Source organism: Neopelma chrysocephalum, unplaced genomic scaffold (genome assembly GCF_003984885.1).
Source record: "Neopelma chrysocephalum unplaced genomic scaffold, ASM398488v2 Primary Assembly neopelma1_72, whole genome shotgun sequence".
NCBI classification, from domain to species: domain Eukaryota; kingdom Metazoa; phylum Chordata; class Aves; order Passeriformes; family Pipridae; genus Neopelma; species Neopelma chrysocephalum.
Window position 1 is genome coordinate 1,217,496 of NW_020897732.1, and position 13,035 is coordinate 1,230,530.

Here is a 13,035-nt window from a genome sequence, read left to right on the forward strand (position 1 = left end):
GTTCTACAGCAGGCATCTTAAATGTCTCTCCATAGCTCCGTATTCTGTATAAAGAGATTGTCTGAAAAATCTCTCTTCAGTCTTGAAGTTCCCCTTTTAAAAAAAAACATTGTGTCCTAATCAAATGAATTTGTGAATGAAAATTTAACTTTTTTTTAAATCTCCAGCTGTTGAATTAGAATTCATCATGCCAATGTTGAACCACTGCATATCCACTTAGGCTGCTATATTACATTGGCTATTGTGCTTCACATGCAGTTCTTCTGCTTCTATCAGGTTGAGATTTTAAAATTGCATATCGGCTTCTTCAAAACTAATTTCCAGTTCTGTTTCTTCAGCCTGCAGGCATCAGCACACCAAAAAATTTTAGCTAAAGAGGAGATAAAAGCAGCCAAAGAGGCAATGGGGCAAGATCAGTCTGATGAACCAGATTCTTCCACCTTAAGTTTGGCAGAAAAGATGGCTTTGTTTAATAAACTGTCTCAACCAGTATCCAGGGCCATCTCCACAAGGAATCGAGGAGATATGAGGCACAGGAGAATGAATGCTCGTTACCAGACTCAGCCAGTCACTCTTGGAGAAGTTGAGCAGGTAAGTGCCATCTTAGCTCTTTTGCGTTTGTTTTTGGTTTTGTTTTGGGTTTGTTTGGTTGTTCTTGTTTTGTTTTGTTTTTTTTGAGAAAACAGCTTCAGTGTAAGGTGCTATTACAGTTGGCCTTTCCTTTGCTTTGAGCTACACACTGAGGAAAGAGCTTGTCCGGAAGCAGACTTCTGACATTGAGGAACAACATCCCCAAAGTATTTAACTTTGTTGGAGTGGTTTCCTTCTTTTTTAAAGTAATTCAAGTGTAAATCATCTTTCTGTTCAGCGCATGCTGTACCTTTCACAGTGTGTGTCTTTTCTGGTAGATATTACATGTCTTCTAAAAGTAAATTCGTGATCAAAGGGGTAAAAACTGTGACACACATCATCGTGTATTTTCAGGGAATTTTGGAGCTTTATCATGTGCAACTTTCAGGCCCATTCCTGAAAGCACTATATATTTCTGTTATTAGTCAGGACATATTCTGTTGTTTTCCTCTGGGAGGGGGCACTGATTTTTATCCTAGTTTTTTTCTCTAAAAGCTGAATACTTTTGAAATTCAGAAAGTCATGGTCAAAAAGAAATAATTTAATGTGTTCAATGGAATTGGGCTTCCTGTTCTGGAATCCTTCATATAATTGGAACTGCAAAGGAATGCCTTTTTAGTGAAGCCTGAGCATAAGGTGGCCCAGCAGTGGTCTTTCAGAGCTGATCACAATAGCAGAAACATCAGTCCCTTAGCATTACAGCTTCAAAAGAAATCACTTTAACAGTGGAGCACAACTCCTATGCATGTCGTATTTCTAGGGATTTGGATCAATCCAAGTTCTTTCTATATGCTTCATGCATGATTATAATAATAGAATAGTGAGAAGGGAGTATTCCTCTAAACTGATTGGTGCAAAGCTGTACAGATACATAATTGTACTTTACACCTATTTTGCTCACATTTAAAGTAGTAATAAGTGTTTGACGGATTTATTTTAGCAAGATTTCCAGACCATATATAGTCCTTTTTCCATCCACTTTCCATGTGCCAATCACTGTCACAGCCTGGCCTCTTTAATGAGTGTGTCACTAACTTGTTTGTGGCCCAGGAAGGTGATCAACAGAAATGGGCTGAAGCAGATGGGAAAGAAGTGACGGTCACATCACTTTGTCAGACTTTTAAAGAAAAAAACTTGCTCTGCAAGCAAGGAAACTCAGAGGAAGCATGTTTTGTCATCTCTTTCTGAACCTAGCAAAAGAAACCAGAGTTGACTCTGGAACAAGTTCAATGAGAGTGTATTTTCAAAAAGACTTCCTATAGTGAACTGTTCATTTGGAGTGTTGGGATGTTTTGAGATGCAGGTATGGTTTTTCTAGGAAAAAACAAAAGAGAGCTATCAAAATAGGTTACTAGAGGTTACTTTCCCAAAATGCATAATTGAAAATGTAGATATTTTGTAATTAAAGCTGAAGTCACTTTTCTGATCTCCTCTAAATTTCTAATTCTGATAGATGCAATGGAAAAAAAATAAACTGGTAACTATTTTCTTAATCTTTCTTTGGACTCTCTGACCTAACATAGTTGTCTTTGCTCTGCTTTCCAGTTTGCTTAATTAATGATTGTGTTGTCCACACTTTGTGGAATCTGCATGCACATTTTATGTTCTGAGCTGATTTCCTCCTGCTGGTGTGATCTTGTCTATAACTTTTGCATGCTGTTCACTAGCTCTGCAGTTTAAGAAAACAATAAAAAAAATCTCCTGATGTGTATGAGACATGTTTGTCACTCTCGTAGTTTTTGTATCCTTTGAAGAAGATAAAGCTAAGCTCTGCATTTCAGGAAAAAAAATCCATCTTAACTGTGTCTAGGAAAACTTTATAAAATTATTGTGCTAAAGAGTAGAAAAGATTATTTTTCCGCTGTAGAGACTGGCAAAGCAAATTTGGAGGTATTTTTAATATACCTCTTAGGTTCAAGTACTTTGCTCATGATAGCCAACATTTATACTTGAAAAAGTCCTGCATGAGGGTGATTTATGTGGCTGAAGCATCAGGAATGTCTGCCCTGTGTGGGACAGCACGGGGCAGTCTCTGTCTGGCACTGAGCAGGCTCTAGAGCTGGAAGCTGCAGAACTGTGTAAGAGCAGAGCTGTGCCAAAGCTAATTAGTCCTGCTGAGATGCAGAGTTGATTAGCCTGGGCACATGGCATGTCATCCAGCGTCTGGAACCTGAACTAATTTTTCCCCCCAGCCCTGTGACAGTGTGAGCCTTTCCACGGAGCGCTGACACAACGTTATGTTGCATGCTACACATACACCCCTTATTACTAAAGATGTTGCTGTTCACATGCAGTCATTTTTGACTTGGGGGGAATTATCCATCCGCAGCCAAATTATAGGGGCGTTGCTGTTTTCCTTATCTGTTTCTAGTCTATATTGATAGAGTACTATATTTATATGGAATAATACCTCTGAAGAACTGACATGATTAGACTGTTTTTTGGAATTGATAATTTCAAAGCTTTTAAGTCCTATTTGTGTTCTTTGGTTGTTTTTTTTTCCTCATAGGTACAAAATGAAAGTGGAAAAATCACTCCCCTGTCAACTGCGGTTGCAACATCAGTTTCAACGATGGCATCTGCCCTTGCTCCATTGTTTGCTGGAGACTTGCACATGAAGCCAGCTAGTGATGGGAGCGTGAGTGCTGCTGCTAGAGCTGATTTGAGGTTCCACTCTTCAGCAGAAAACTTGGACTCATCAGGAAAACGCACACAGAAGTCGGAACAGTGGCAGCCCTCGGTGGAAGCACTAGAAAGCAGAAGAGCATCAAAGAAACATGAAGAAGAGAGGAAGAGGTTTCTAGCACATGAAGCTAATGAAATTACAAAATACAGCTCCTTTGAGGAAGAAACCACACATCCTGTTCCTGAAAAAACAGGAGACCGCCATAAAGAGACAACATACAGCTTCCTGAGGAAGGGCAGCTTGGAACTGTTTAGTTCACAAGGACTTTTTCAGCCTCTTGAACAGAAGGAAATTGATACTGGCATGCAAGGTAAATGGGAAGTCAAAGAAGGCCAGTCCTTTGAAGAAAAGATGGATTTTGAAAGTGTTATGAAAAGCAAGACTTGGCAAAGAGGTGCAGTATATACTTGCTGTTGGTGTAGTCTCATTCAGCAAATGGTGTTTCAAGCTTTATCAATGCTGGTTATGTTTTCTTTTTTTAACGCTGCTTAAAAGCAGAGAAATACCTGTGAAGTTTTAAGTTTTGCAAATACAGTTTTTTATTTTTTTATTCTTTCAATTCTTCAGTCTTTAAAGATGGCTCAATTTTATTCAGATTTTCTTACTTTGAAAGAAGCAGTATTATATGCTGAAGCTAAGATTTATCCTTTCTTTTGCCCTTGCCCCTGCACTCCAAAATGCTGAACAAACTAAACTTGCTGCTCTGGATCAAGTACTTGCCCTTAATTTTTGCCTTATTGTGCATGTATAGTTGTGAATTAACTGCATATGTGCATACATAGCTAGTAGCAGATAATTTTCAGAGAATTAATTTTGCAAAATTAATATTATTTTCTTTTTAGTGCAGTGACAAATACAAACCAAGAAATTCTCAGAGCAATTGCATTTCTATGTGCACAGCATAATTTAAACTTAAAAAGTAAACTTGCCCATCTTCAAATAAAGGATTTTGGAAATAATCAGTGGATTTGATCATTGCATAAAGTCTTCTATTCTGTTGAATTTAGAAAGATGTTGTATTATGTTTGTGGTTTATTATGATGGGTGACAGGACCACAGTACCCTGTAGCACTGAAGGCATTTTTGTCTTTGTCTTGTGAAGTTAATTTATTTTGAATTTAATGGACTTCACACAGGCATGGAGAGTTCTGCCTGTATTCCTCAAAAGCAGTATCCATTATATCCAATTAGCTTTTGATGACTGCAGGGGAGATGGAGACTGGGATAAAACAGGAATAGTCATGTATCAGAGGGATGTTGTGCTTATAAAATTTCAAGAAGAAAAATGAATATTGCTTATATTTCTTTAAGGATAACTGTAATGGTGCATTTATCTTTCATCAAGATGGTTTTTCCTGTGGTTTAATTGCTACTTGAAGAAACAAAGCCAAAAAAGCCCCAAACACCCTCCTAGAAAATAATGCCTCTATTTATTAAATGTCCTCCTAGTAGGCTACTTATTATACATTAAACTGCTTTACCAGTAAGTTAATTTCTTGTTTAAATTTTGTCTGCTTCTCTTCCCTTGCTCTTTGTTCCCTCACTTTTATTTCTCCATTTGTTTTCCTGCTGATGTGCTGATGGGAGCAGCAGTTTGTGCCTCATCCATATGAAGTTCAGAACTGTGTGTTGAACATGATATTCTGTGGCTTCATGTGAACATCAGTCAGAAACAGCCAGTCTCTGCAGCAAATAATACTTCACAATTAATCTTTTTACTTTAGCTCAGCCAGAATTTTTTCCCTGTTAATAGAGTATGTGATATGAACGTTTAAAAAAAGATCTGCTGCTTCAGTGTTAGTAATGTGAAATGTCTTTGAGTATAGAGCTAAGTCTAATGCAGCACTTCTCTTTTGAATGGGCAGACCACGCTGAGCCTGCTTCTGAACTCACCAGCACATCAGCAATGAGGACGGTTTCACAAACTGCAGCTGCGGCATCCTGTAGACTGCAGGAGCTCTCTGAGCAATTGGAAGGCAAATTTTATAAGAATTCCTGTGAGATGTTTTCCATTGGAGAGAGCAAAGCACAAACAACTGAGGATGTCCTTGATAATTCCAGCAAAACGATGTCAATTAAGGAAAGGTACTTAAATTTCACTTTTTTTTTTAATGATCCCTGTAAATACAGTTATTAGACTGATGATGGTATAAAAAGAAGCTTTAAAACTGTTTCTGAAAAACCTAAGTAGTGATTATCAGGCTTTATTATTACTAACAGCAGAAACATGCAGCTAGTCTGCCTGACATCCTTATAAAGCAGATAATAGTGAATGAGAATTACCATTTAAGAGAACATAAAAACCTGATTTTGAAAAAGCTACCTGAGTAATCAATAACTATTTCAGAAAATTAAAGTTGTAAAAAATACATGTTCTAGTTACATTTATACTCATATACTTAATCTACTTCCCCAGGTTCTGCTTTCAGTTACAACACTTATAATGTGATTCTGTTTTTTTAAATAACCATTTCTTTTTGGTCTATGTGGGTCTCTTAACTAAGCTGAGTACAGGGAGTCAGGCACAGACTCTCTGGTATTGCTCCCTCTTCTTCAGAAATACGTGGTTGCCATTTTGACTTCCAAGAACTTACTGTAGGGATTTTAAAAGGATAGTAATTTAGACAGGTTTGTAGGAATATTAGAAATACTTTTTCCAACCCAAGATCGTTCTGATTTGAAAAAAAATGTTAAGCATCCTGTGCTTGTGCAGACAGTAGGAGTTCAGGGCTGGAGCTTAAATAGCTGCTGTAGTACTTCAAAAAGTTTTTCTGATTTGGTTAAAACTTTGAGAATATAAATTCAATCCCAAATTTGTAGCAGTCGAGTGAGTAAAATTATGACTGTTTGCTTCAGGTTTACAGATAGGCCTATTTTTACTTCAGTTTTTCTGCAGTGAAAGCAGAACCAATAAATAAAAATAGCTGCTTGATTAAACTTCCAGTCTGTAAAAGTATTCCCTCACTTGGTGAGGTGGGTATGATATTAGGAACTCAACTTTTTTTTTAAATTTTACACATGATTCCTAAGTACACTTCTTAAGTTCATGTATTTCCAGGAGGTATGTGAGTCATCCACATTTAAAAAGCATCCCCACTCCCTGTTTTCCCCCTTACACAAAGGTGGTGCAGGGGCAGCTGCAGCAGCTGTGCAGTCTTAGTGCCCTTCTGAAGGATGTACTTACCTTTTTCAGTTTACTGTTGTTGTTTTGTTTAAAGCAACTTTCACCCTTCTTCCCATACTCCTGATGTAAACATGTCAATTGTCTGGGCAGACAAGGTTCCAGATCCATAACTTCTGGTTTATAGGTTGTAAATGATCTGCCTCCCCTGATCCTGGTGCGGAAAAAGTGGTTGGAGGGAAGATCCAAGTATTAGTAGCTGCTTTAGTCCTAGCTTTAATGCCTCAGCTGAGTTGATCTCTTGATCAACTGTCAGTCACACTCACAACGAGGAATTGCTGTTGTTAGGACTACAAGACTGTCTAGTCAGTCCCAGAGCTGACAGAAGAAAATACCTGCTGTCTTGTCAGGAATTTGTATATCGTGATTCCACAATGTCTATAAATGACTGAGATGGTATCAAAATGTTTTAGACTTCCAAAATACCACAGTAGTCTACTTCTTGCCCTAGAATTTAAAAACTACAACCAGTCATTTTCTTTTTCTTGGCTGTAGGTGATGCCAAGTATTCATAAACATCAAAGAACATTTTTGCTAAGGATGAACTTTCCCCCCCCCCTTTTACATTTACTAACTTCATCTTCCCCATCCAGTGGATTTTTCTGGCTGTGTCAGACATTCTTTCACCTTTTGGAAGAACAACTTTTCCACACATGTAATGGTGTTTGGGCAGGATGCATGAATGCTGGTCTGGATGAAAGTGATTTTCTCAAAGACTTGCTTCACTGAACTAATATTATCCTTGTAGAGTGAGTGCATGCCTGGCATTTTCAGAATTACATATATTAAATGGAAGAATGAAAATCATGATTTTTCAAGGAAGAAAGATACCTCTCTTCTCCTGTCTTTGTGCATTTATGGAGACCAAAGTTGCTAGAAGACCCGTCCTATCAGCTCTGCTTTAGAAGTCAACTGCATGCCATAATCACCATTTAAAAAATTTACAGATAACTAATTTCTGATGGCCCTCTTACCATCATTCACACCTTCTGAGGAGGAATCTTAACTTAATTTTCAACCTTTTTTGATGTATGGACGCCAGAGCAGTACTTTCTTATGCAGTTTGGTCCTCGCTATATTGAATTTATGCGCTCTTTTAACAGTCAACTTCCTTTTTGTAGTTATGTATCTCACATTGCCCTCCAGGATTTATGATTTATCTGAGAAGTGTTAGTCAAGTGCAGCCAACAGAGTGCATGTGAAAGACAAGCCTATGTCCAGTTTGCTCTATCTCAAGGGTAACACTAGCAGCTAAGATACTAAAATATTGTCACAGAAGAAAGATTTGCAATGCAAACCCATTGTTCAAATCTTGTTTCTGTTTCCCTTCAGTATTAATCCAATGCTTTGCCTTCAGCTCTGGAAGCTTTTGCTTTGAAGCCATCCTGACATCTCTGGGAAGATGATCATTCGATCTTGATGTCACATATTCTATCTCAATAGCAGGTGAAAGAAGGACACAGAGCAAGCTGTCAAAGATGGGCAGACATACAAAAGATTTTTCTTCAAGAGAAAACTTTTTTTTTTCAGAATGGAAAAGGAACTTTTGGAGGCAAAAGCAGTATAACTAAGCAGTTAAAATAATGAATAAATGATTATTCATTATTTATTGAAAGTGGAAAACTAGAGGTATGCAATGAAACTAGTAAGAAGCAGATCTTAAACAAATCTAAGCATCATACCTAATAATTGCCTTATTTCTGAAGACTTTCCAAAGAATCAACTTCTGTCTACTTTGAGTTAAGCTACTGAACTGGTGGACTTGCTCGTATGAACCAATTCAGTAGTTCTTGCATCTTTATTTGTACAAAAGGGCACCCTCCACCCAATTGTTGCTGAGTCGGGGCAGTCTGACTTTATTGCCACTTCCATTGTTCGAAAGAAGTGCGTGGCTTTGGGTTTTGCACAGCAGTAAAGTTTTCATTGGCATACAGAGCATACATGTTTCTTTAAGTGGTGATTTCATTGCTCAAAACAAACAAATGTGTGTTCTCACTTGTAGGGGTGAGTTGTTTTATTGCACATACCAGTGAAGAATGGAGGGCTGATATGAATCCATCCTTATGTCAGAGAAGAAAACAAAGTCTCCAGAGACAAAAGTATTCTTAGAATTATAGATTTTTCTCTCCCTGATCAACCAGGCTATTTGGGTCAAATGTCTAGGGCAAATACCCTGCAGTAAAGCTAGCTTAAAAAAAAAAAAGACTTTTTTTTCTCTGCCTGCTATAGACATTTTTAAAAACAAACCCATCTTAGGCCAAAGCTGACCAATATACCTTCCAGTTTCAATTATCGCAGATCATTTCTAAGCAAAACTGGCATGAGAGAACATAGCTACTGAAGATAATTCATTGCATGGTGGCAATTCAGTCCCATCTCGGTCTCCTCCACAGTTTCACACATGCATGGATGCACTCCAGAAGATTAGTTCTGGGCAGTGAATTCTTGTATCCGTTCTGGAAACAATGGCCATGACCTCAACTCCTTATTGTGAGTCCTTCTCACCCCTACTCATCCCGTGCTGTGAGGTATGAAGCAACCAGGCAATGTGAAGCCTTGCCAGCACTGCCTGCCTGGGCAGGAAGAGAGGAAATAACTGCTTTCTTGAATACTAACATTCTTACTGCCATTGTATTCTGTGGATTACTGTTCTCTGCATTCTTAGTTTTTCTCAAATGACCGCCTTAGGCCCAATTGATCATCCTCAATAGGTCAGTAGCATAGTTGCACCCCCTGGATTTTTGCAGGAAGCAGCTGCCTGAAACTTGGTTTCTGGCTAAATCTATTCAGTTCTTTCCTTTTCCTCAGAGTTTCAAGACAAGACTTACTGTGAAGGTAACAGTAATCACATCTCTAAAAAAGAATTTCCATATCTTGTGGTCAGAATAGGTTTAACTACTGAACCTGTTCAAATATTAATAGCGTTAAGGGTTTTGTATAATACTTACTGAAATACTTATTAATGAGATTTTAAAAAGGTATATAGTAAGACTTAATTCAACTAAAATAAAAATTATTTAGGTGACCGATGCAACTGTTTGCACAAGTGCTGCAGATACATGTTTTATGGACACTCAGAATGATTTCTAGAAGGTAGAAAATTCATACAAATGTTAATTTCTGAGGGAGGTAAGCTGACGACCATGCCTGAGTAGACCTCGTATTCCTGACTGTCTTACCCTACCTTACTAATCACCTCAAGGCTTGTATGGACAAATAGGTTCTAATTCTAGCAAAATAAATCTACATGTTGTCCCCACCAGAGCCAGTCAGTGTCTTTTTGAGCTGTGTTCAGAAATTTGCTCAAGATTAGGAAACAGCACTTGGAAAAGATCCTACTTACTGAGATTAATGGTAATCCACGTTATAAATATGAGACATCCTTTAAATGAGTTGAATCTTGCTAATAGATTTCACAGCTGTAGTGTAGTTAGCACCAAGTTATTAGAGCATTGGTACTGCTGATCTGTGTCACAGCAACACCTGAACTAAGCAAGGAGATACTAAGTGATCCAGGGGAGTCTGATAGTAACCGCAGTCCCTGGAGTTGTAGTGAAAGCAGTAACTGTAGAGTTTTCCTTTGATGTGCCTGATAAGACCTAATTGGTGTGTGCCTGCTGAACAGACCTCTTTCTTCTTGCGTTTTGAAGAAAATAATTTTTAAAAAATTTTTTTATGAGTAAAAAGAAGACTAAAGGTAGGATACGTATTCGTAACTTTGGTCATCCGCAGGATAAGTATCCATAGCCAAGCTAGTCCGTTTCTGTGCCTTATTGACAGAAGGGAGGGGAAAAAAAGGCAGTTACTGATCTAACCTATTTATATGTCTACTTTAGGACGATCTGCATTGTACCTTGGTCTCCCTTGACTGTATTGGCAATTTTCGCTGATTATACAAATTAACTGAGGTGCCTGTGTCAAATCTAGATGTCTGTGTTTTGACAGATGATTCCCATTCAACATGTACAGTAAAGGCTTCGTGTTCGTTTGTGAGCCTTGTATATGTGTATGAAATGTAAATAACTATAGTTAATGTTAGAAAACCTAATTTTAAATTATCTTGAATGCAGCATTAGTGCAACAGTAAGGTTATCTTTTGAGGATAATGGGAAGTACGGTGTTTAAAGCTACCTGTTGGCATGGTTTTCCTTCTAGGTTGGCATTGCTGAAGAAGAGTGGTGAAGAAGATTGGAAGAGCAGGCTCAGCAAAAAGCAGGAGTATGCAAAAGTCCCTGTTGCTGATCGTAGTACGCAGATGCAAGAAGTTGAGCAGCTGTTGAAGAAGGTAACTGTCCTCGTTTGGAAAAAACATCTTGCTTGAAATGCTTTTCCTTTTTGAAGATGCATCCAACTAGACAGGCATGCCTAATATTAGCTACTAGCTCCTGTTATTCCTCGTATTGCCAGGCTTGTTTAAAAAACAATTCTCCCAACATGAGAGATCGTTAAATGAGAATACCTTCACTGTCTTGGGACATATAATATTGGTTACAATGTCTTCACATCAGGAGCTTATGAACCAGTAAATGGGTCTGTAAGGCTTCTGGAACATGTACAGGTATAATGATTTAAGCCCTTTCCCTTACCCTCCACCCACACCCCTCCCACAATGAAATTGCCTTAAGACTCAGTTCAGGTGTTTTCTTAGGTATGGGTGAGCTTGTAAAAATTTCACATTCCTAAAGCTGTGTCATCTCTATGCCAACACTGGGGTTTTGACCAGTAATTTTGGATCCTAGAACCACTGAGGAAATGCAGGTACTTTTGGTTATCTTGCTTTTGGTTATCTTTCATGATCTTTTCAGGTTTTGGATAGCCAAAACTGTCAGGACAGGGATTTTCTGTCTTATCAGTGTTAATCAATAGAGAGAGAGATGGATAGAAAGGTGTAGAGAGGAAAGGGAGGTCCACATTGTTAGCACACTCTGGTTATGTCTATACATGAGTAAGTTATGTTGCCCAGCAGGATTGGGTCTGTAAATCAGAATGATTACTGCTGAGGACCTGCTATCCATGCCATATTTGCTTCTTTTGATTAGCCTGAAACAAAACTTCAGACTAAATTTAGTCTGGTCCTGTGGCCTGACTGCCTTTACCAGCGTTGGTGTTACATGGGAATCTGGGAGGGCACTTCAGGGCTTGGTTTCATCTAAAAGTCTGTGCATTCTGCAGTGTGAACCAAAGCACAGAAACTGAGGATGGCTGAGAGATTTGCTTCAAAATAGACTGACTGCTGCCTCAAAATATGGGGCCAATGTGGACTTGTTTCCCTTCTGAGTCTAGTATTTTGAAAATGATAGTGTCAGATAAAATAGGCTGTTTCCAACGCCTTTACTATTTGAAGGAGTATTTCCCAGAGGACAAATGAAAATAAAATTTGTGTTACAAATTTTACTAATGGTGACAGTAATCTTTGGATCCAATTATTTGTGAAAGTCCCGCTTCTATTAAATAGTATATACAAACAGTAACAAAAAGTCTCCTGTTCTATCACTATATTACAAGTAAGGTCATGATCTGTCATTATTGAAGGTAAATCTGTGCCTGAACATATGACGCATCAATTGTTGCATTAACTGGACAGAAAACAAGAAAGCTAATTTTTGTAGTTTGGTTTGTGGGGTTTGGTTTGGTTTTGCCTTGCAGACTTGTTCAAAAATCCAGTTACTAGTTTGAAACATATCTTAAAGTAAAAATAGTGTCAGCAAAGGAAGCAAAATTTTGGTCACATTTTTAACAGGCTGGTCTCTAAAATGACAACTGTTGAAATCAGATAACAAATGTACTCCAGCTAGAGACAATGGGGTTGAGAAAGAGCTTTTAACAGCTGCCAAGTTTTAGTCGGAGACAAATCCTTTGTTCTCTCTTCTCACTCCTCAGCACCCATATCCTCCCTGCTGTGTTTCCATGTGCAGCAACTTCACTCAGCATAGCATGTTAGGCTTTTAAAGGAGTAAGCAAGCATGAAGTGCTTGAAGGATACAAGCTTTGAAGTGACGGTGCTAGCAGTGGGAGTTTCTGTGAGTGGGGGTCACCCACTCTGATAGGTCATATTAGCTCTTGGCTGTTTAGAGCCAAAATCAAAGTATTTGCATGTCTGCCAATGGTTGAAAACTTGGGTATGTAAGATACACAACTCCCTGAGCTGTATTGATATTTGTGATGCTGATTCATTATGTGATATATGAGAAATAATGTAAACCTTTAATAAGCTGACCACACTGCTTACAAGACACCATGTCAGCTGCCCTTAAATCTAGAAATACTCGTTTTGGTAATTAGTCAATGTGATGGCTGTTATCCTTTGAGAACCGTGAAGCAGTGTGCCACTGAATTCTGTTTGTAGAACTTTGAGACTGTGGTGTACTTGAGAATCTTGGTGGTTTCTGTTGCTGGATTGCAAAAAAAATGCAGAAATTGTATTGATTACTGCATTTTGAGCTAGTTATACAATTTCCACACATGGCAGCTGTGCATCAACAGCAAGGGTGCGTAAACTTCTGTCATGCCCTGGTGGTTCAAAGTAATGCCTGACATT

General features: G+C 38.3%; 1 protein-coding gene across 9 annotated transcripts in view; it reads left to right on the plus strand.

Annotated features, from left to right (window-relative positions):
• Positions 1-13,035, plus strand: part of SVIL (supervillin) — a 103,263-nt gene that overhangs the window by 59,391 nt on the left and 30,837 nt on the right. For 6 of the 9 annotated variants that reach the window (XM_027687015.1, XM_027687018.1, XM_027687017.1 and 3 more), the window contains 5 exons: positions 339-591; positions 2,084-2,107; positions 3,140-3,710; positions 5,182-5,401; positions 10,653-10,782. In XM_027687015.1, the coding sequence (XP_027542816.1) occupies positions 339-591; positions 2,084-2,107; positions 3,140-3,710; positions 5,182-5,401; positions 10,653-10,782 (1,198 nt within the window). The remainder of the gene's footprint in view (positions 1-338; positions 592-2,083; positions 2,108-3,139; positions 3,711-5,181; positions 5,402-10,652; positions 10,783-13,035) is intronic. The other 3 variants (XM_027687021.1, XM_027687022.1, XM_027687016.1) reach the window with 2 other exon arrangements.